Genomic DNA, 24,521 nt, shown 5'->3' on the forward strand with positions numbered 1-24,521 from the left:
AAATAAATCTTTAAAAAAAAAAATACAAGAAAGTCAACAGATGACTTTTTTTTGTCCTAAAAAAAGGATCCTGTATTTTAAAATTGCCAAATTCTAACAAAAATTGCCACAGAAATTGTTCATTGAATAAGTTCACTATTTCAACTTTCAATACCACATACATTACAAATCAATAACTTCGGTAACTACCTGGCTTGTTTATTTCTCCTGAAGGTCTAAAAAAAACCTAAATAAAACTATAAAATCTAAGCATCTTGAAGACAGTGGCCAATATTTTGTGATTAAGTAGGATAACATTTTATTAAAAGGAGTTATTGACTAAATAAGATAACATGTGCCTAATATCTGAAAATGCAGTCTATTTCAGAAAAACAAATTTATAAGAACTTTGGAAAAATTCCTATCTCTTATTTCTAAAGCCTTTTTAAAATAAACTATACTGACTTCAATTTAATTCAAAATTTTACCATAGGCATTTAGAACCCTGGGAAAATTCTGTATTTGTGGCATAATGACATCACTCTTCTTATCATTCCTAGACTGTCCCTTACTATGTCATCACGTGACATATGTTGACACTGCCTGGTGACACCCTGTTCCAACACGGGAAACAGGCATCTGCTAGTATGTATAGTTACTTCGAAAGGCATTTTAAATATTTTTCATTAAAATATGAAACAAAGGTCTTTGTTTCTGAGCTATTTGAAATTAAATTACAATAGCCTTACAGTTCACTCTTACAATATCCCTTCTATACTTTATTTTCTCAACAAAACTGAAGTTACATTTTATACCTTGGAAAGTTTAGTGATTTAATATAAAATCCAATCCACATTTAAACTATACCAACTGAGGGTTTTATTTTTAATTAAGATGCCATTAAATAATGGTGGGAGTGAGATAATTATTTCTTGATGCTTTTCTCAGTTGGTTTCTAAAAGTAAATCCTACAGAAAGATGAAGAGTATCCATTTGATTTAACATCTACTACCATTTCCCGATGCATTTGGCTTTTTGCTTTTTTTACTTTTCATGGATATACCATTTGAAAGTTGCAGGCCAAATTTCTATTTTCTAATTTCTAATACTGAAATTTCTAATTTCACTGTTACCACAGAAGGAGAGCCTAGTGTCTAACTCACAGGTATTCCAGGGAGATACGCATTTATCCAAGAAACACTGGAGGAATCAGATGAGTTATCTGCTCCCCCTGCCACTTTCTAAGTATGCTTCTTAACAGTTGGAGTTAGGCATATTTTCCTATTATTTTGTCCTCAGAGCCTGACTATCTATAAACCCTGAGTTACTTGTTGAATGAATGGTAATGGGTCAAGAAGAATGAGTAAGCTAATTATTTTTCAGTTGGGACTTAGTTGAAGGGAGATGGTTCAATATTTTAAGTACTAACATCTTAATCACATTAGCCATATCCCTTGACCATCCCACTTATTCACAAGGGACAATCCATTAGAGAAATACAGGGACAAAACTACAGAAAAAAGTAGAGACTATAATAGAATGTTTAAATAGAAGAAACATATGGTACCGGCATCCTTGCCTATAAAAGAAATCAAGCCCACAGTAATTTCCTACTTCTATCACCAATCTCAAAAACTGATGTTAACTTATTTCCAAATTAAATAATAGTCTATTAAAGTTCCACAAAGAAGTAAAATTGAAGGCAAAGGAAGTCATTTACCTCTTGAGATGCTATTTTACGATTTAGTTCTGCTACTTTGGAAGAAGAATTTTCTACTGCATTTTGACAAAGGAGTTGCTCTATTTCTCGCTGATGAGATGCTTTAAGAGATGTGACATGTGCTGCAGCATCTTCCTTGACCCTTTTAATGCAAATGAAAGAAAACCACACATAAAAGTACTCTTCATCCTCTAACTCCGAGTTAGCACAAAAATATGTAACAGGCCTAGGAATTAAAGCAGCAGGGTGAGGGGGGCACTAATAATTTCTGCTTTATGTGTTCTTGCCTTCTTGAGTCTTTTCAGCCACTCTAAGAGCTCACTATCATCTAGTGAATTTTGTAAAGGCAACCTAAATTTGGGAAAAAGCAAGGTAGCTAGGGTCCCAGAATCAGCATAGCTGGGGTCTGAGCACAGCTGAGGGGTATCTCAAAGTCTGGGCCTTTCACTTTATTCCCACTTTCTGAGGAAATCCAAGGTTCTCTATGTTCTGGCTAGAGTTAAAGCAAAGGGGCTGTATTTAAGCTTTTAAAATAAGCTCAGATTTTTGGTTTAGATTCTTATTTGAATAATCAGAAGTTTTTCCTTTCCAACTGCTAATGCTTTGTCTCTAGGCAGTATTTACAGGTTTTTGGCTCATGCATATGACTTCAGGGCTAGCTGCATCTTGTGAGAATAAAATGGTCTTTATGGTAATTCTTCTAACACAGGATAATATGCGTCTGATTAATATATGCACCATTAAGTGTGACAGACTAGTCATTTGCCTGTGACAAAATACATGTATTCAGAGGCAGCTTAATAAATGCAAAGTTGACTAAAAATTTTATACATTTCTTACAGATAAAAATTTCTTATTAAAATAATATTTAAAAATGACAGAATTTTACTCAAAGCAGAAATCCCTGTTGATATCAAATTGGCTAATAATCATTGTTGATGTATTAGTGTTGCAAATCCCACACTATAAATTTATTACATGCTTACAAATATTAAATGTTTGAATGCAGAATATTCATACAATATGCTTATTTGTCCATGGAAATATTGTCCAAGGAAATACATAAAATCTAAAGCACTCAGGACATGAGTGAACTATTATAAAGAAAAGCTTAAACCTGGGGCCTGGAAGTATTATGCTTTACTTTGCAGGCCCAGAGTTGTCCGAGAAACAGACTAATAATACAAAAACATTGTAAGTTATGCATAGGAAAAATATGAATTTTACATTACTTTTAGGGAAGAATGTGATCCTTTCCAAACAGCTTCATTGCTACCATCACATTTACAACAAAAGGAACAAGGTTTCAATTAGGCAGCAACGTAGATGCCTTCTGACTCAACCAGCTGTGGTCACCAATCTGTCAACAAGCTTTGGCTAGGGACTCCCCCTGCTGTTGCTCGTTCTATGCCTACTCAGGTTACAGAAGAAGCTACATCTTATATCAGTTCTCAAGCTCTGGCAGTGCAGTGTGTGACTAATGCTTTGTTGGCACAATATTATAGAGTTGGAGGTAGAGGGAGGAAATTTCCTGGGAAGCTCCAGAATATATTTTATGGAAGGAAGACTTGACACATGAATGAGCAAATGGCAGTGAGGAAATTCAGCACATTAGGCCCATAGAGTGGTGTAAGAGAATGGAACTTGAGATGCATGTAGAGAAATAAGTCTTCAACACTTGATACTTCGGGAAGCTAGGAGTTGGTGGCGGGCAGAATGACTTAGAGACTGGCTTATTTAAGGAATACGTTTTAAAAGCAAGATGATCGGGGGGAGACAACGAAATCAGTGAGGTCAGTCAGGGTGGGAAGATCATCTACTAACCAGATAGACCATGCTACAATAAGAAGAAATCAAGGTAACAAATGTTTATATGGAAGCACCTCATAGACTTTGAACCAAGGGCTAAAAGTAAACCAGGGTCTGGCAACTGAAAAATATGGTGATAGACAGAGATGAGGAAATTGAGAAGGGGTGTTAATTTATAGATAAAATGGAGGGAAAATTTGGTGTATACTATTGATTCCATGAGGAATAATCCAACAGCCAGAGATGTAACTTCTGAGCTCAGGGAAGAGAATAAGCTTGAAAAATAAACAAGGAATCATGGTTTACAAAAACTCAAAAAGGAGAGAATAAACAGAAAGACAAAATTGAATCGAGAGAAAGTCAGTTTGGAGGAGGGAGGATGAAAAAGAGGTAGGAATCAGTTCAAAGGTACAGAAAATGAGTTTTGTTAGAGTTGCCAAGTCACTGAGGTTGAAGTAGGAAATGATTACAGGAGAGGGAGCATAGCTGACATTGTCAGGGAAAACAAGGATGGAGAAAACTACTGGAAAAGGTTCTTACTGAAAGACCAGTTTTAAAAGTGGTGCACATAACAGCCATATTTAAGAGGAACTAAAACACAAATAAAACAAGAGGCTACTTGAGGGAAAAGTTATCTTGGAAGAGAGGGTCTTTCCCTCTTTAATTTTCAACTAGTTTTAATAGAGGCTGTTTTCTAACAGCAGCCTGCCTGTGGCAATCATCAATGACAACTCATTTTCATGAAGGCTCAATGGGTGAGGAGCTTATTAAACACCATCTAGATACAGGAAAAAAACAAGACTGGTCACTCCAAGGATGTGGTTTAGGTTGACGTGAAGGTTAGGCCCATCAGAATGTGGGCTTCCAGCAGGCAGACCCCAGGGGCAGAGAGCTCTGTACAGCAATACGATTTCTTAAACTTCAGTGATGCATTCAGTTCAGGGCTAACTTAGCTACCCAGGGGAACTACATCTGTAATTTTGCAATTTTTATCTTTATACACCCCCACATATTTACAAACTGATACTTTACCTTTTCATGGAATTTTCAAATTGGTTCACTGCTGCTTCATATTTCTTGTTCAGCTCATTCCTCTCCATACTTAATCTCTCTAGCTCATTTTTCAATCTGCAGTTTTCCTGCAAAACCTCTGAAACACGGGTGTCAGTAAAAGTATGTGGTTGGTAAGTCTTGCCATTTATAGTTCCAAGGAAGGAGTTAGCATTTCTTTTACCTGTGTGCAAAACATCTTTCTTCACCCTTTTTGCAGTCATTTCCTCTCTACCCTTGAGGTTCTGGTTAGACAACATCATTCTTCTTTCTTTTTGAAGTCTCTCCACAGTTTTTGAAAGATCTTGTATTTCTCTCCCCTTTGCAGCCAGCTCCTCATTCAGTCTTACCAGCTTAGCTTTAGTATGAGCCTGTTCTACCTGGAACTCTATAGACTGGAAATCTTTATCATCTTTATTTTTCTTGAGTTCTAGTTCAGCATTCTGATGTTTAAGAACATCTATTTCAGCTTCAAGGTTTCTTACAGTGATTTGATGGGTTTCCTTAATGTCGCTGAGTTCCTCCTCTAGTGCTTTCACCCTGGAGTTTTCCTGGGGTGCTTCTTTCAATTTGTAGGCAAGTAACTGCTCCTGCTCCTCCAATCTCTGTTCGTACTGAATCTGGAGAAAAGAATGCACATGATGCCAAGATAATTATTAGACATTTCACTAGCTGCAGAATCCATGCATTCTGCATGTCCTCCCTCTTCCTTTCTTCAGGAACACAGCCTATGTTCTGATACCTCCAGCTATCTATTTCCTGAGGTGGTCAAAAATATATGAAATGCTAATCTGTAAAGAGCATAACATATTGTTGCAATTTTTGTTACAGAATTTCATAATTAATCTTTTTTACAAACATTAAATTATACATGTAAATATTGTAAGCCTCAAAATCAAGCCTAGTATTACATACCTTTCCCAGTACAAAATGACAAACTACACTCTGCAAATATGTAAAGTAATAAAGCAACAATCGTACTGAAGTCTTTGTTAAATAGCACATTTTTGACTACCTAGTATTAGTTTAGAAATCTTACAGGGAATAAGCTTAGATTTGTATACTCAAGCTTTAATATAAATAACCTATCTAAGTGTAATGCTTCTGAGGGTCTATCCTTTCCCAGAAGGACCCCATGGAGAGTAAAAGCGGGATAGTCCCAACCATCATGAAGTGCAGGAGCTAGAGGAGGAGAGCAAATGAATGACCAGTCCATGTGGTTGCACACGTGGGGGATGCCATGAAGGAGTGGTGCATGGACCTAGAGGTGTCGGCAGCGGTGATCTGTCAAACAGAAGTCCAGGAAAGGTTTTGCTGGGAAACTGCCTAGGCTGAGACCTGAAGGGCAAGAACACACAAGACTGTGAAAGAGGGAGCAGAGCATACAGGTCAGAGGCCAGAGAGCACAGGCACACGACAGAGGTACTGCAGGCTCAGTTCCAGACCACCACAGTAACTTGAATGTCTCAATGAAGAGTCACAAGAATTTGTGCTGCCTGACACAATAAACACAACCAAAATTAAAAGTACTTCATTGCTAAAAAAAAATGCTAACCGTCATGTGAGCCTTTAGTGAATAGTCATCTTTTTACTGGAATCTTGTAAAAAAAAAAAAATCTTTAAGGTATGACAAAGCAAAGCATACTAACACATGCTTTATGTGGATACAGGAAACACAGCAAGAAGAAACAGGGTAGTATAACAGGCTAGATGAACCATGGCTGAGGAAACACCGGAGAAGGAGGGTCCTGGCCTTACATGAAGTTGTTGGCATTTATATTAAAAGGAAGTTGTTAAGGGGCAAGGTGGGGTATGTGTGTGAGATAAGACAGAGATGCAAAAGTGTAATTTTGACTCGTGTTAAGAGCTGCTATTGGATGGGGGAGAGTTGGGTGTGTGTAGACCAGTCAGGAGGTTATTGCAATAATCTGCCATTTTTATTAACGATGGTAGTGCGGTGACCTGCTGATACAAAGTGAGGAATTAAAAGATACTTAGGAGAGCAAGTGGCACTGTCATTATGTCCTTTTACATTTGAGGTAACTGAGGTTGCGAGGTTAAGTAACACAAGTCATGAAATTAGGGTGAAACTGGGCCTAGATGGAAGGTTGGTCTGAAGCCTGTGTTTTCAGTGACGGTACAGTCTGTCATATATAGATAGGCAGCACTGTCTACTGAAGTGGCGTGGGGCGGGAGCTTTGACTGCTGAGGGGGATGGCAGCAGGGACTGAGCCTTACTTCATTTTGCCAAGCAGTGCTGAGAGAATTCATGAGATTGGATGTCTGCTCGACTATGGTGGTCCTGCTCCCACAGCAGAGCATGTCCTTCAGAGGCATGAAGCTGTGGCAGTACAGGAGTGAAAAGACAGGTGAACCGGAGCAGAAGGCAAGTGTGCCACGTGGCTAGAGGAGTACACCTTGGAATTTTGGGTCTTGAGAGAAAAGTGAACCTGGCAGGGGGTAGAGAGATTTGAAGAAGGGTGGAATAAAGGAGACAACCTCTGTGATATGACCAATGACAGCAAAGACCAGACTATTTCTAGATTTTCAATCTTTTACTGTTCCTGAACTTGAATGTTCTATTTACTGCTACTCCCAGGACAGAAATGTTTGGAGAACGAGATCTGCTTCTTAGAGAAGTGGTGGCTTTGAGTTTGAGACCTTGTTCTGTCACTCACCTTGGGCAAGATGTACACTTGTGAAGATTAGTTCCCTCAGTGTAAAATGGGATGACGCTGTCTATTTCTCACAGGTGATTAGAATTACACAGGATGAGCTATCCGTGAAAGCAGCAAGAATGGCTGCAGGGAGCATGTGCTCAACACTTGTTTTATATGATCATGCGGCTGCTTGTGTGTTCTGATTCCCTCGTTTGATGAAGGATTGGAAAACTGAAAAATTAAGATATTTCTAGCAGGCATTATACTGCCTCCTACTCTATCCCTCAAACACATTCTTCTGTCTCATTTCCTATCCCTCGTCTAGATAAATTTTATTGAAAATATTTTCAACCATGGTTATTAAAAAACAATTCTATTCTGAAAAGAGATATTTTACTCTGCCTTTTCATGACTTAATTTCCATTAGGCTTAATAACACTGAGAGGCAATTAATGTAAAGATGATTCTATCATTATTCTGTGTTTGCAATAAAGAAAATATGCTGAATGAAGGAGGACAAAAAGTTGGATGGATTTAGGTTTCTTCTGCAGCCATTAACTTTCATGATAAAGGTTTTATGGGAAAAGATGCTCAGAGCCATTGGTTAATATAAGACCTGAAGTCCCAGGCTCCAGTCCATGTCTAAGCCTCATGGCCACCTGGTACTTACTTTCATTTTCTGAAACTGTTGTTCCATGGTACGAAGGCTTTTCTTTGCTTCTTCATCTTTGCCTTCCAGATCAGCTTCTAGCTTTTTTATCCGTTTTTCCATAAATTCTACTGTATTTCTGTCCACTGTATCACCAGCTGCTGATGCAGCCAATATTAAAGCAGGTAAAGAATTGGGGTATCTTCTCTTAAGAATTCCTTCCATTTCCTTGACCTATTGAAATATTTTTATATCTATGTAAGGTCACAAATACAATTGGCTTAATGTATAAACTTACACATTAATTTTGTAAAATAAAGTCATGCCCAGATTTCACATATTTACATCACATCTCAAGACTGACTCAAACGTACAAAAGCACAAATTAATTTCAAAGTTTATATCACTAAATTATCTGATGAGCTAAGTCTACTGTATAATATCTCACTCAGTATTGTATAACTTACAGAAATCCTGAGTTATTTAATTATTTGCACTGCATGTATAGAGGTATATACCATATGTATGCACATAAATACTAGGTTTTTAAAAAGAGAAGCTATAAAAAAAAACATTCACAAGTAATACATTCACTTAAAAATTCACTTTGAATTTAATTTTGAGCTCTCAAAATGTCTATTTTTGGGGCAAAAAATGATTTTTATTTATATTTTCTTTAAGTTTTCAATATTATCCTTTGGTAACAGAAAACACTGCTGTTAATACAAAAGGAATGTTTAATTCTCTAACTCTAACTATGAACCATTACCTCTCACTATGAGATAGCCCACTAAATGGAAGCATGAATGAATGTAAAAAATATGAAATTTTCATTACAAAACATACCTAGCCTCATTTTTACTTGTGTGTGCAATTCTGGAAAGAATAAACCTTATTCCACATTTAATTTATTTCAAAATATGGCTCTAAAAGGATTCTGAATACATTAGGATATCCCTGTATTATAAATATTTATTAAGATTTAAAATCCTTAGGTAGAAATGTTCATGGAAACAGAATTTATAAAATCTTAAATGTAAATGTAACAAACTATATAATACTACTAAACAATGAAAGATGTTAGATATAATCTAGATATTCCAATAAACATATTAAAGTGCTAATAAAACATTACTTTCAGAAAGCATTCAATTTTTGGTTAACACATTCTCCCATTTCAAGTTTTCATTTTGCTACTAACAGCATGCTTTATTTTTTTACTGCAACACATTCAGTTCTACGTTATTTCCCTTTACCTTAATAAAGACACGGTTCCTTTGGTCTTTTCCCTCTACAATTCTGGATGGCTTCTTCTATACTGGCTAATCTAAATTTTAAGCACTGTAGAAAGCCAGGCAATTCTGCACTGTAGAGTACTTTTCACCTTCAAACTACCCTTGTCCTGGTCCTTTTCATGCCACTAAACTGAACTATCAAATCATATCTTTTAATATAAGAACATATCTTGTAACAGTAACAGTAAATTTTTTTGCTTAGTTTTCCTTCTTATAAAACTAGAAAAATTCAACCCAGTGATGACCTCACAGTTTTGGGTTTGTGATGGAATAACCATATACTGAAGTGTCATGATTTGACTATAGAATCATGTTCCCTGATGAGCATGGGTATAAATTTATACTTAAGTATTTAATTGTGGATTAAATACATCTTAAGACAGTTTTAAAAAGAGGTGAAAGTTAATAACTCTATGCCACAAAACAGCTACTCTAATGAAAAAGTTGTTTATCCTAAAAAGCACTGCTGTATGATTTTGGGAAAAGGACCCAATTACACTGACTATAAAATGGTTCTAAGCCTAAATAAAGATTGAAAGTTCAAGATCATGGTCAGTTCTTTGGAAGCTGAATGTTCTGATTTCAGGGAGTTTAGTAAAACTTCCTAAGCATTAACAACCACTTTCCAGTTCTAGGACCTCTTTTTCAGTTCACCTCTTTCACCTATCAGGTCAAACGAATCCTAAGCCCTATACTCAGTTTCAAAATTTTGCTTCTTTCTAGATGTCTAATGGAGCTGGAGCTGGGATGCAAAATAATCCTCCATCCACAAGTCCACCATTTCATACAGGAGGCATGTTGCTCTAAAAATTTTTTATGGGAGGAAAGGAGCACAATGGACTATGGTGGAAAGTTATGGATTTTTTGGTGGTGGGTGTGATGTGTTAGTACACACCTCAAGGGGGTGATCCTGTATTTCCAAATCATATACAATTTGTAAACCAAGTTATTCCCCCAAGATTCTTTATGTCTAAAACTGTATCATATATAAAATATTTGCTACTTTTATTATTGTTACTTTAAACACTTTGTATCAAACAAATACGTATCATATTTAAAATAGGGGGAGCTCTATCATAAAATAAATGATTGAATCCTAAAATGGAAGACAAAATTGTCCTGTAGATGAAAATTTCCCTTAACACATACTTGTCGCTCCAGATCCTGAATTTTTTTGGCATCAGCTGCTTTATCTTTTAAACGTATTTTCTGCTGAACAGAAGGATTTCCGGATTCAGCTTTCAGTTTCTCAACCTATCAAAAAGAACAGAACATTTTAAGAAACAAACTTAAAACATAAAGCACCAGGAGGGAGAGAAAGTGCTCATCTATTTGTTTATTCAAATCCAGCACTGTGTTGGAGAACTAAAGGGGGGATATGTGTGTGTGTGTGGGGGGGGGTGGACTAGAACAAGATAGTGAGGGTCCTGCTCTTGTTGCTTTTACATTCCAGTGGAAGGAGGAGAGTTGAAAGGCTAATACAGTAAACTAATAAGTAAAAATTAGCTTTTGAAAGTGACAAGTATTTTGCAAAAAGTAAGATGAGTGTGGGAATGTGAAGAGTCAGCGGGCATGTGATTGGCATCTACATTAGATAAGGAGATCAGGAAAGATTTCTGGGGAGTAAAATTCTGAGCTGAGACTTGATTGAGAAGTGAGTTGTGTAAGAGGAGGCAACGGTATTCTAGGCCAATACAAAACAAGTGAAACAAGCCTATATGTTCAAGAACCAGAGTGAGATGATGTGATATGGGCAGACGAGGGATTCTGGGAGAGGGAGTGCCAGGGAAGGTAGAGAGGCTGGCAGAGGTTGACCACATTGGGACCTGACAGGCTGTGATAAAGGAGCTTGGATTTATTTTCATTAACAGTATAGATCTGATGATAGGAAAAGACTAAGTGGAGCTAATTGTTGAAATTAATGGGGTTCATCTATAGAAATATATGAATAATCACCTCAAGTTTTAGCTTCTCAATTTCTTCATTTGCTTCTTTAAGTCGAATTGCATCTTTATCCAGAAGTTCCTGATTTTCAGCATACCACTGTAATCTTTTCTGCAGGCGACTAATTTCTTGTTTATGCGCTTCTTCTAAAATCTTTATTTCATACAACTTTTCACCTGTAAGATAACTCCGTAACTTGATGGCAATCTCTCAAAACATGCAAATATGATAAACTTAAGGATTTTAAATTAAAACCAATGCCTATCTAATAAAAGCATTATGAAAAAACAAAGAGGCTAAAAAACGATATATGCACAGTAGTATCCATTTCAGTTAAGGGGGGGTTAAGACTGTGTTCACAATCCAAATCTTAAAACTGTTAGCAAAGGAGACTACCTAGAAATTTGGAAATATCTTCCTGCCTTGTTATAAAAGGAAAGTTGTTTCCATAGGAAAATAAATGCTGGATTCAAGATAGTAAAAATGAAGAATGCCAAAGATTATATTAAAAAGTAACAGTGGCAAACAGTGCTCACAAGGTAAGCTTTCACTTCACACAGCGATTTATGTGATGGCTACTACTGTTATTATACCTTACAGTTGAGGAAAGAAAATGCAATTTCATTATAGACAGGTAGGGATGGATTTCATTGAACATATTATATTTACACCAATCATAACATTACAGAGCAAAGATACGTACTCTGCCGAACCAAGGCTCCTCAGACTACCTTGGCTTGTGCTCTGCTACATGGTGACCCACAGGCGCCCTCTATGCTGCTCATGAGACATTCTCTCCCTCCGTCCCGCCACCACTCGAATGCCTCACCTCACCGGTGTAGGCTGTTGACCAGCTACTGCTCCCCAAAATCCTTATGCAGTACTCATCTCATGTTCACTTGTAATTTGTAATTTCCCTGCATTTTTATTTTACTTGTTATTTTCTTTCCTTCACTTTCCCCGCCAAGAAACACCATGTTTGTGTTTTCTACAAATACAGTGCAGTCTAATTTTTCTTTGGCAGACACTTAAAAGCCTGTATTTCAAAACCAGGGATGAAAAGACAGTCCATGCTTCAGGAAGGGCACAGTCTAGCTGGGATGACACAGACATAAACAAGCACACACACAAAGTCACAAACTCAAAATCATCCTGGATTTCCTTTGACCTGTGGTTACTCCTGCTAAAACCAATCAAAGCACATAACCATTAATTACTAAGTTAAAAACCATGTCTAAACACTATACTCAAGGGAACAGCATTTTGATTACATTATCCAACTGCTATTACTTAAATTCAAGAATAGAATAGTTTTGAGTATGGGGTCCTCCCTGGTGGTGCAGTGGTTTAAGGTGCAGCACTGTAAACTAGCCACAGCCGCTGCTTGGGTGCAAGTTCAATCCCCGGCCCCGGAGGTGACCACATGGTGTGGCAGACCTCTCTTGACCCACCTGCTGCTCCCCTCAGCAGTGTATTTCCTCTGTTCTGCTCCCCACTCTGTCTCTGGTGAATCCACTCACCAGCCCTGCACCTCTGGCCTGTACCCCAGTCTTGTGTGCATAAATAAACAAATCTTTAAAAAAAAAAAAAAAAGACGGTAAACTTAAGAGTTGAGCATTTTACCTGTGGCATAAACAATCTGATCTTTTGCTTGGTCTCTTTCTTTCTTCATTTTTTCGAAGTCTACTTCAAGAGCTTGTTTGTCTTGCTTCAATCTTTTGATGTCTTCCAATAAACTGTTTTTTTCTTTCTTGATGTTAAAAGAAACACAAAAGCAAATTATTTTCAACACAAAAACTGTGGGATTATCTCTGTAGAATAGGCAGGCAGAAAGCAGAGCAGGCAAAGGAAGAGTCCAGAGCCCTCAGTGGCTCTTTCAGGTTTTTTTCTTTTAAAGATTCATTTATTTATGCATACAGAACTGGGGTGCAGGCAGAGGTGCAGGGGCGGTGAGAGGACTCACCCAACACAGAGCGGGGAGCAGAACAGGCCGGGGGGTGAAGTACACTGCTGAGGGGAGCAGTGGGTGGGTCAGGAGAGGCCTGGTGCACCATGTGGGTCACCTCTGAGGCTGGGGTTTGAACTCGTGATGAAGTGGTTTTAGCTTCTTAGTGCTGCATTTACCCGCTGCACCACTAGGGAGAACCCTCTTTCAGGCTTTTAATGATCTTTCAACACCATTTGTAGTGAGGCAGCCAGATGCAGGGCAGGCAGAGGGGGCTGGAAGATGGGGGGCGGGTGCTCAGAGGCTGGCAGCCTCCCAGCCCTGGCAAGTCTTTACTCTTGGGCTCTCTTGTGTCTTCTCATGGCCTCTGCCACACTATCCTCTGTGATGCTGCACCTATATGCTCAGCCTCCAGGCTCAGGTATGCTCAGTTACGCAAGCCCACACCATATTCCAGGCCATGCCCCCGGTGCCTGCTGTCAGGTATGCATACCCGAGCCCATACCCCCAGTATCTCCGGCAGTCAAGGCTGCAGGGGATGGCCACAGAGGCCGAGGGCACAAAAGCCTGAACAATCTTCATTTATCCTACAGTCTCTTTTCACCTAATCTATTATAGCTCTGACAGCTAACTAATTCTCCTAATTTTAATTTGGATTTAATTGCTACTGCCCTTTCTAGAATAAACAGCTGCCGGAGCCTACTAGAATCAGTGCTAAGCATCTTACTCTACACAACCTTAAAGATTTGTCTTCCGTCTACTATCTTAGCCTTCTGGATTAGAGCAATAACCTCCTAATTAGCCTACCACCACTTCAATTCTATTCTGCTCACACGAGCCAGAGAGTTGCTCTGGCACTGTGGTGATTCCCATTCCTCTTAGGAAACCCAGTCCTCACCATCACCTACAGCATCACATAACCCAACCTTGGCCACACCACTAACCACACCTACCACAGACCTTCCCCTCCCCATCTCACTCCACTTCTGCCACAGAGACCTCCACAAAGTTCTTCGAGTCCATCCAGCACACGATTACCCCAAGTCTGCACTCATGTTTTCTCTACTCACAGTTCTCTGTCCCCAGGCAGCCAGGTGGCTCATTACTTCACTTCATCAGGATTTCTGCTCAAAGGAAGCCTCAGCAAGACCTTCCATGACCATTATAAAACAGCAGTCTCACCCCAGCCTCAAGAGGGCTGAGTTGGGTCCTCCCTGTTGGCACAGCGGGTCGGAGCGCAGCACTGCAAGTGAGCCTCAGATACTTCAGTGTGAGTTTAATCCCTGACCCTGGAGGTGACCCACATGGCACAGCAGACCTCTCCTGTCTTGCCCACTGCTCCCCTCAGCAGTGTACTTGGTCCCTCGGCCTGTTCTGCTCCCCGCTCTCTCTTTGGTGGGCCCTCTCACCACCCCTGCACCTCTGACCTATACCCCAGTTCTGTATGCATAAATAAATAAAATCTTGAAAAAAAAAAAAGGAGCTGAGTTGTTCTATTTTCTTCTCACTACAATCATCACCACCTGACATTGTAGATTTGCTTGAAAACAGGATTGCACTTTGCTAACTCTTGTTTTTATAAATGCATACATAACACTTAGCACATCAAAACAAACTGCTGTTTAATTATATCCCATAGTCCATGTGACTATGAGCACAGCTATGCTTTTACAAGATGTTTACTGTATTTTAAACCATCATTTTTTTTTTTTGGTGGAAATCTTAGTTTCTTGTTTGTCAAAAAAATGTTGAATTTTGAACTTTATTTTTACATTTTAAAAGGACAGTATTAGAAAAAGGAGAAAGATAAAGAGGCATCTGCAGAGTCACCAGTGGGCAGGAGAGCCACTGCTTTGCACAGAGAAAGGGTTTGAGAAAAGAAACACCTGCATAGTCACAAGCGGGAAGGAGAACTCAAAACACCACTTTTAATAGATCACTAATAAGTGGTCTTTCAGTGAAGCTAAATGCTATGCCTGAAACTCAATTATGTTTTCTAATTCTTCATAAAGAATGGCAGTATTTCACTCTTGCTAAAATTTAGAGGCTCACTGTTAAGAGTGTGTGTCCAATCATTTATTCTTTCTACTTGCTTAACTACCTAATTTTCTATAGATTCATAATTGAAGCTGCATTTTATATACTACAAACACTTTTTAATCTTCAATTATTGAATTAAGGTATGTTTATATTTTTATGTAACCTCACTTTATATAATAATTTTCAAAAATGGGAATGTAATGGGAATGTTCTAATTTACATAATTAACATTCCACAAGATTGGAGGGGCTTTTTAGTCTCAGGATATAGTTCTACATGGGAAGGTGTGGGGAGAATTAACTGCCTTCCCACAGGGAATGTTTGGAACGTGGCACAGGTTTTGACGGTTACAATTACTGGTAGATACTACCAGCAATGCATGAAGCTATTCTGTTTAAAACAAAATTAATCTGCCCCAAACCCCAAAACTTCTCCCACTAAAAAGACACTACTATAGAACATTCAAAGCCATATTCTTTATAATACAATTCAATAAAAATAAGTTATAAAGTAGCTGTTGAATTTCACCTCTGTGTTAACTATGAGGAACACAAATGTTTGTAAATTATGATCTATGAGTGGGAAATAGTAAAAAGCCAACTAATTTTTAGAAGTGAAAGTTATCTTCAAATTATTTTCCTATTTTAATTACACATTTCTGTGAAATTTTCTTACAGTGACATTTACATACTCTAAGTAAATTATGTGCTCAGTTTGGCCCCATGTGACAAAGCCTGATGAGAAGCAGAGTTACAGAGGAGAATGGCATCTGAAACCAGCACATGTTTTTTCTATGTTAAGGTTACATGTATGCTAAATGCTTACCTTGTTTCTTAATTTTCAGTGGTACAAAATATATAAAAGATCTTTTTGTAAACAGATTTCTACACTTATAGGGATTTGTATAATAACCTCTGTTGTCACTAATAGGATCATAATTAAATTCTTGAAGCAACTTACCTGTGCTCCCCGCAGTTCTGCTAACAAATCTGTAAAACTCTGGTTTCTGGTGGGCTCTGAGTCTTCAACTACTTGGGACAGCAAATGATTTTTGTGCATCTGTTCTCTGATTTATTTCGAAAGATAATAAACTTATTATTGCTATCAAAATAGTTGCTTAAAAACAGCATTTGATTTTAAGGATTCAAAAATGACTTACTTTAAGGACACTAACTCGCTGAGTAAACTCTGGTTTTCCTTGAACATCCGTTCTTCATTTTTCTTGTTTTGTTCTTGTAGATCTTTCACTTGGTTATACAATTTTTCATTTTCCTTTGTATAAACAAAATCACATCTTAATTTAAAAACAAAGCACTTAACTAATACAAGTACGTATGTGTATAGTAGATACATATTTTAAGTATTTTTAAGGTCTTTTAAATTTCTTCAATTTTTTTTTAAATTTCTTCAATTATTAAGGAAGCAAAATCTATTTCAAACTTTGTATCTCAGAAAAAAATCTTGGTACCTGAAAAACAATTCTGCCCATGATGCTCAAAATGCTTAGTTGGAGGGGAAAAAAAAGTTGGAAAAATTCAAAGCCAAAGCGCCTACAGTGATGACAATGCTCTGCATTTCTCGCAGTCCGGGTGAGTGGCTGCAAGGAAGCCACATCCAGCTACAGCAGAAAGACCCAGAGGGGCTCTGACATCCTCCTTTTCCTGGCTTTCTGCAGTGGATGTAGCACAATCCATGTCCACAGTGGAAATGGAGGGGCTCAGGCTCTTTTTCGCTTCTTGCCACTAGCTTTTATGGCTGCCACCTGCGCCTTTCTTTCCTCCCAGGTTTCACTGCCCACCTGTGATAATGTATTATTGCAAAAAGCTCTTGGGAATGCGACCACTGGGTGAGAAGCGACAGAGCACGGGACGGGATACAACTCAAGTATCTGTAAGTACAGATGTTGGGGGGAAGATCATTACCAGAGAAGAGAAGCCACAGAGGGTGTGGAGATTGTGGGAAGTAGGGGGTGTGGTTGCTGCCAGTCTCGCAGCCTCCCTGGCTGCCAGCTGGTCTGCATGCTCTGGTCCCTTGCTTCAGCATTAAAGGCCTGTCAAATCTAGCAGGGGCCCAAGATTCCATATCAGTTGCTTGAATCAATAATGAACCTACTGTTCTGGGCTGCCATGGTTTCCCTGACAGTGCCCATGCCTGTCTGAGGAACTTTCTGTGAGCATGGAGTTAGTGACCAGGAGTTTCTGAAAGTGAGGAGAAGGTAGAGAACCAAGTCATCACCAGGCTTAAGTCAAAGAGGAACAAACAGTGAGATCAGGTGGAGAAAATTATATGAGTTTAGGTGCTCCAGCTTATTAAGCTCATTAAAATTAAGAATTTGATGAAAATCAAAGACTCCTGAGGATCTAATGAAAACTATGGACTGTCTCACTGTGTCTGAGCTACTGTGTAGCAGATGATCTGTGTTTAGGTATCTGTAGAAATAGTGAAATACAGAAACACACAGTAAACGGATTTTGTGTTACTTTGTAGGAGGGGCTCCTTATTAGCATACTTCTGGGTCTGTAACATCCTCCCTAAAAAATGTCCTATACTACAGCAAGATTAGAATGGCAAACCTGAAGATTCTCACTGGCAGTCAGTTACGTCATTATTGTAAGTGATGTAGTAACTGATGCTGTAATGCCCTCTCTGGATGTGCCCACATCCAATAATGGTGCTTGTTACTGGCAAACTCCACGCCAAGCTATTGTTGTCAAGAGAGTAAAAGGTATTGAAAGAGAAGAGGAAAGAAACAAGTAAAAACGAGAGTGATAGGGAGAAAACTAATTAAAGATCATGAAACCTGCCCGGGCTGTCAGGTCAGGTCAACACACCACTCTCTCATCACACATTGTTGATCTCAGCTTTCAATAGGACACAGATTTGCTCTTTTAACTCAAATTTCTGTACACTCTCAGCAAACTGACAATTGATTTCAGATTCTTATTTCTGTCAAAAGAAGCATTATAGAAAACTAAAGAAAAACAGGACAGTTTCTAAGGAACATGGCTATTAAAAATATTAACAGGCAACATTCACTGACTGGTACTGTGTGCTGTACATGAGGTACTAAGAACTTGGTTGCACTGTCTTGCCTTCATTTCACAACCACTTTATGAAGCAGCCACTATTACCATCAATCCCCTTTTACAGATGTGTAAACTGGCTAAGAGGTGAAGGGATTTGTTCACGGTTACACAGACGGTGATGAAGTAGGACTAAAGAGAATCTTAATCCAGAAGCCATGCTCTGAATCACTTCAATTTTTCCCAAAAGAATTATTACTTCCTCATATTTTCCAGAGTCCCTATTTCCTGTTAAACGGACAGAAAAATATTTTCCTATGACTTTTATAAAACAAATCTCTCAAAAATAGACCCCTAAGTGCTTCAGAATTGCAGTACCTGCTGATAGCCCTGAAGCAGAGTCTCTTGTTCTTGTATTTCCTTCCGGATTTGCTTCAACTTTTCTTCAGTAACAGGATCATTTGTTTCAAAATGTAACCACCTTTGTTTTTTATTTGTTTCTTCAAAGCCACTTAACTTTGAAAAAAAATACAGAAATTGTTTAATTTGGGGACAAATAATGAGTGAGAAATTAGGAATAATGGAAAATGCAAGGTGTACAGATTTAAAATTGTCAAAGTTGTCTTATAACCACACTAGAATGAAAATAACAGCAAGCATAGTTAAATCATTATAGTGATATTTTGTACCAGGACTCTGAAATGCTACTTAGTGTCATTTTCTGAATCTAGACTTTCTACAGCAATTCTTTCTAAAATTCTGTATTCTCTGAAGGTCACAGTGAACCAAAGAACTTGTTTTAAGATGATATCTGAACTATCAAAATGAGCCAATGTAAATTTTGATCTCTGCCCCAGAGGATGTTACACGAAGACTCTGCTATATGGACACTCTCAGGAACCATGTGGATTTTTATACAGCAAGTCAAATGGCCCCAGGAACAAGGATGATGATGCATTTAGCAGGATGTTCAAATTACACTGTAATTGAAAAAAGGAAAAAATAGCACAATAATGTCTATACCTTGGCTTGAAGAATATAGTTGTCTTGACTCAGTTTAAAGAGTTCCTTTTCTTGTTGTCTCTTTAATTCTTCCATCTTATTTTCTAGTTCTCTCTCTTTTTCTGAGAATGTGATTTTAATTTGCTCAATTAGGGTTTGTGCACTCTTCCACTTTTCCTCTGCTTCTTGAACTCTTTTAAGCATAATCAATTCTGCTTCCTTGTCCCCAGCCTGGCACCCTGAAGAATTCTTTAAAAAAAAAAATAAATCATTATTTCATTATAGTAGGTTTACATAGTAAGATTTGGACACAGGTGGTTTAAAAAAACCACAAGGAATAAAAATGTGGTTAATAACATTCTACTGTTAAAATATTCAATAAGAGGTCCTCCTGGTGGCGCAGCGGGTTAAAGCACAGCACTGAGAATCTGAAGCCACTTCCGTATGAGTTCGATCCCCGCCTGCCCCGGAGGAGACCACATGGCGAGCCGGACCTCTCCTGACCCGCCCGCTGCTTCCCTCAGCAGTGTACTTCGTCAATCTGCCTGTTCTGCTCCCCACTCTGTCTCTGGTGAAGCCTCTCACCGCCCGTGAGCCTCTGACCTGTACCCCAGTTCTGTATGCATAAATAAATCTTTAAAAAAAAAAAAATATTCAATAAGAATAACTAGAATACCAATGTAGAAGCAAAGGAAATTGTTATTATTTGTAACTTATTTTTATGATTTCAGCCTGTAAAAACACTGCGAATGTTACTTTGAAATTCAATACTTACATTCTGAAACTGAACAGAGGAATCAGTTTCTGTAGGAAGTTCAGACTTCTTGGGGGCTGCTAAGAAAATTTCAGTTTTGGGAGCTGGCTTCCCCAATGCTGCAGGCTTGATAAGTTTTGTTCCAGATAAGATTTCTAAGTAGTGTAAACAATGGATAAAATCACCACAAATGTAAACAAAACTGAGTGTATATTCAGTAATTAAAAAGCAATACAATGAGCAAAATGAGGCCAGCAAAATAGGCTGAAGGGTAACATCCTAGCAGCTGTTTCAATACCCTCAGAAATGTCCTCCACTATCAACATTCTACTCAATTTAACACCAAAGTCTAACAGATGCAAGATTAATGTCAAATGACAAAATTAAGCTAAATATATATGTGAGAACATAGACTGGGATAGTTTCAATCTTGATTGCTTTGTAACTTATTCTTTTAAATTTTTATAGCAGTAACAAAAGTATCTAAATGAGTCAAAAAGTAGATGGCAACTTTATGAACTATTTTAATAATTCTAGTCAATCTTCAATTTTTAATTCTCTAAACTGAGGGAAGCCATCGAATATGGAGGCCCATATTCAAATACTACAGGTTCTGATCTGAACATTCAGTAAACAGATACTGTCTTAAATGTCAGTGAAAAATTCAAAAATTATATTTTTAATATAATTTCTTCTAACTTTTGAAATGTAAAGTTTACTTTTTCATTAAACGTGAACTACTTGACTATTAAAAATTTGGAAAATACAAAAAGTTGAAAGAAAAAAACAAGCCCACCCAAAGGTTTTTTTCCCCCAAAGGTATTCTTAAAGAGGAGTGTTCAAGTTAAACTTGGAATGCTTGATATAGAAGATTTTCTGGAAAAATTTCTTCAAGCATTCATAAACTGTTTAAATCACCACAAAGCCAGCATTAATCCTTCAGAGTCACTGGGGAAACAGTATGTGGCAAAAGAAAGGGCTGTGATCTCCTAGCACCACCACTCCCCTAGGAAGTGGCAGCTGAGTGACAGATGTCGGGCACCTGACAACAGACCAGTGCCTTCAGAGCAGGAGTCTCTCTTCCTTGGCTCCTAATTTTTATTCTTTAAATACTTATTTTTAATGATGGTACACAGGCAGTATATTTTCCCCAGCCTGAAAAATACTGATTGGATATAAAATTTAAACTTAAGAACATCATGAAATTTGGAAAGCATGAACTCTTCTGGAAAAATAAGTTGAGAAAACTCAGTGAAATAATAAACCAATTAAAATAACACCAGAATGGAGATGCTGTGGCTATGGGATGGCTGAAAAGCATTCTATCTTTAATAACTAGAATCTAAATTTAAAAGCAGATAGGACTTAAAGTTGCAAGAGAGACTATAACAAACATCTATGTTGAAAAAATAAAAATAACCAACAAAATTGGGTGGGATACATGTGAATAGAGATGCATGAGTTTTATTTCCTTATATTGCACTGAAAAGGAAAATGACAATGTATAAAACTGAAAGGCGTGGTCAAAACCAGTAACAGGATTTTGATGACTTGAAGGGAATTCAAAATTTGTTTTTTTGAAGAGATTTTTTTAGGGACATACGATTGTTAGGATGAAGTCTGTCTTTTTTTCCCCCTTCTAGTCTTCAGTAAATCTGAATCTAATATGGCAATAAAAAATTTAGTTAAAAAGAACTTATAAAGTGGAATCCTTACTCCTTATAGTTCTTATAAGACGTTTAATCCATTTATCCAAAGGCTTCTCACTCCTTCTTCCCACACTTATACATGCCTCCTTTTATCTGCAGAAGCACACAACACAGGGCCATGCATGGAACGTGCTCACCCAGCATAACACTAGCTGTTTCCGGCTAAGTTACTGCTTTCTTTTATTTAGTTTTCTCTATTTTCTTTTTTAAATTTGTGTAATGAGCAACTATTCCTTTCATGACAATAAAATAAAATTACTAGTCTAAAACACAAGTTAATAGACAAAAAATAATTGATTCAAAATTAAAAGGAAACAACCATGTAGCAATACTGCTAGCTGCCAATCTTCTCTTTCCTCTCAGTAACAGAATGCTTCTTTGCCTTGGGCAGCGGTGTGTCCAGTGAAACATACTCATCTCCCCTAGACCTCATGCACTGCACCAGATTGAGATTCTGGCAAATAAGAGTAAAGTATGGTTCCTAGATTCTAGAAAAGTGACTAATCTCCTGATTTAGAAGTTGATGATTTAGCTGGCATGAACATTTACCCTGCTTCTGTCCTCACCACAGGACCTGGGGTGAGCCGAGATCTTGCCAACAATGTAGGCAGTGTCACAGACTTTTGCAGCAGGAAAGGAGGAGAATTCACAGTTGCACTTGCTCTGAACTGTCTATCTCTGGCTGCTTTGTTACATGAAGTGTTTCATCTGGGTAAGCCCTGGGACTGGGGCTTGTTTTTCATTGTAACCAGAGCTGATCCCAGTGCATTCTCTAGACTTTCTATATATTACTATCAATCTTGGTCTGCTTCTCAGAGAATGCACTTGTGATAAGTAACAACCATCCCAAAGGAATTACAGTTCTTCTGAAAAACTAACTTTGCTTTGAGAAATTTTTCAATAAGAAGACAGAAGTAAAAAATCAGACTTAAGTTGTCTAATGAAAAAAAGTAGCTCAGTATAAAAATTAAGTAGTTGGGTCTATCAGTATTTTTTTTTTTAAAGATTTATTTATTTGTACATACAGAACTGGGGTACAGGCCAGAGGCTCAGGGGTGGTGAGAGGCTTCACCAGAGACAGAGTGGGGAGCAGAGCAGGCAGATCGACGAAGTACACTGCTGAGGGGAGCAGCGGGCCGGTCAGGAGAGGTCTGCCACGCCATGTGGTCACCTCCGGGGCAGGCGGGGATCGAACTCATGCAGAAGTGGCTTTAGCTTCTCAGTGCAGTGCTTTAACCCGCTGCGCCACCAGGGAGGGCCTATCAGTATATTTTAATATAACTTTTAGCGATGCTTTACTTTTATTTTGGTAGTCACAATCCCATAAAATTTTGAAATGGGGCAAAAATACTCATATAAAAATAATGTTTTCATCTGTCAACCGCTGTATCATCCCTCTCCTTTTCTACCTGCGGTGACATTATTCTGTCTTCATTCTTAGAAATCCCACTGTACTCATAAATGATCTTCTCAATCCTCTGGTTTTGATTTTTCAGACTTCTCTCCACCTCAACTTACTCCCACTGGTATTCTCTAAGTCTTTTTCTAATACCAGTCATATAAACACTTTTGAATTGTGAGCTTTACGCCTTTACTCCATCAATCCTTATGCCCTCTGCTACCTTAATTCCAATAATCCTAAATCCACGTGGACTCCGTCTATTGGTCCTGCCTGTTCCATACTGTACCAGTCTTTGATATCATCTGCCTTCATAATTCAACTTAAATTTCATATACATTGTCAGTTCCCTTCTTTCTTCTCAGTTCAATGTCCTGATTTGGCAAGACACTATTCTTGATAAATCCAACGACACAACTACCCAATACCACAGAAAATGTGGCTTTATACACACAATTATACACATACACACCTCTATTGCCACCATCCTACTTCAAGCCCCACACTTCTAAATTGGATTCCTAAAATCACTTTCCAATTGGTTCCTGTGCTTCTTCCTATACTTCTGAAGGTGTGGGTGTAGATTTACATATATGTTCTATAACACAGCAATGAGGTTACTCCCCATGTTCAGCAATTTTTAGCAACCACCTTTTCATAAACACCTGTTTTCTTTTTTATTTTTTTAAAGGAGTTTATTATTATTATTGTGTGTGTAGAAGAACTGGGGTATGGGCCAGAGGTGTGGGAGGTGAGAGGATTCACCAGAGACAGAGTGGGGCTCAGCCCTGGTAGATTTTTCTGAAATATACTGCTGAGGGGAGCAGCGGGGGAGACAGGAGAGGTCTGCTGCATGTATATGGAGTAAATCCCTGGACAAGGAATCAAACTCAAGCCAAGGCCATGATAGTGCTGAGACCCCCTAGGCCAGCAGGGAGGCCCATACACCTAACTCTTTTAAATGTCCAAGATATATATATATGTATGTATGTATGTATGTATGTATGTATGTATGTATGTATGTATGACTCTTTGATCTTACCTCTTATAAGCCTCTGCTCAAACTACGCTACCCTTGAACATGACAGTTGTGTGATTTTTGTTTTTTGTTTTTTTTTCTTTTACTTGTAGTGTTTCTATGCTGGCTGTTCCCATCTCTCTCGAATATGCTTCTTCCATATATTCATACAGTCAGTAATCTTACTTTCTACAACAAATCTTTGCTTCTTTCTCAATGAGGCCTTACTTTGTCTATTCCAGTTAAAACTGTAATCTGTCACATTTCACCACTGACACGCTTGTTCTACTTTTAATTTTTCCTTAGCATATAACATCATTTACTTATTTATTCTGTTTCTTGTGAAAATATCTGTCTTTCATTACCAGATAGATATTTCACAAAGATGAGGGTGGGGAGATTTTCTCTGCCAGTTTTGTTTACTGCTGTATCTCAAAGGTTTTTAATGGTGTCTGGATCAAGATAGGTGCTCAAAAATATATTTGTTAGTGAATAAATGTGGTTTAAGTAAACTTTAAAAATGGG

General features: G+C 38.0%; 1 protein-coding gene across 3 annotated transcripts in view; it reads right to left on the reverse strand.

The window, feature by feature from the left end:
• Nucleotides 1–24,521, reverse strand: part of CEP162 (centrosomal protein 162kDa) — a 64,861-nt gene that overhangs the window by 10,072 nt on the left and 30,268 nt on the right. For 2 of the 3 annotated variants that reach the window (XR_001145391.1, XM_004674059.2), the window contains 11 exons: nt 19,892–20,025; nt 19,138–19,365; nt 18,493–18,630; nt 16,251–16,363; nt 16,052–16,157; nt 12,730–12,856; nt 11,119–11,282; nt 10,312–10,416; nt 7,889–8,101; nt 4,541–5,178; nt 1,700–1,841 (listed from right to left, as the gene is read on the reverse strand). Coding sequence is in view for 2 of the 3 variants with exons in the window: in XM_004674059.2 (XP_004674116.1) it covers nt 1,700–1,841; nt 4,541–5,178; nt 7,889–8,101; nt 10,312–10,416; nt 11,119–11,282; nt 12,730–12,856; nt 16,052–16,157; nt 16,251–16,363; nt 18,493–18,630; nt 19,138–19,365; nt 19,892–20,025 (2,108 nt within the window). In the remaining variant the exon portion in view is untranslated. The remainder of the gene's footprint in view (nt 1–1,699; nt 1,842–4,540; nt 5,179–7,888; nt 8,102–10,311; nt 10,417–11,118; nt 11,283–12,729; nt 12,857–16,051; nt 16,158–16,250; nt 16,364–18,492; nt 18,631–19,137; nt 19,366–19,891; nt 20,026–24,521) is intronic. The other variant, XM_012724284.1, reaches the window with a different exon arrangement.

Source organism: Condylura cristata, unplaced genomic scaffold, assembly GCF_000260355.1.
Source record: "Condylura cristata isolate star-nosed mole 26May11 unplaced genomic scaffold, ConCri1.0 scaffold00001, whole genome shotgun sequence".
Taxonomy (NCBI): Eukaryota; Metazoa; Chordata; class Mammalia; order Eulipotyphla; family Talpidae; genus Condylura; species Condylura cristata.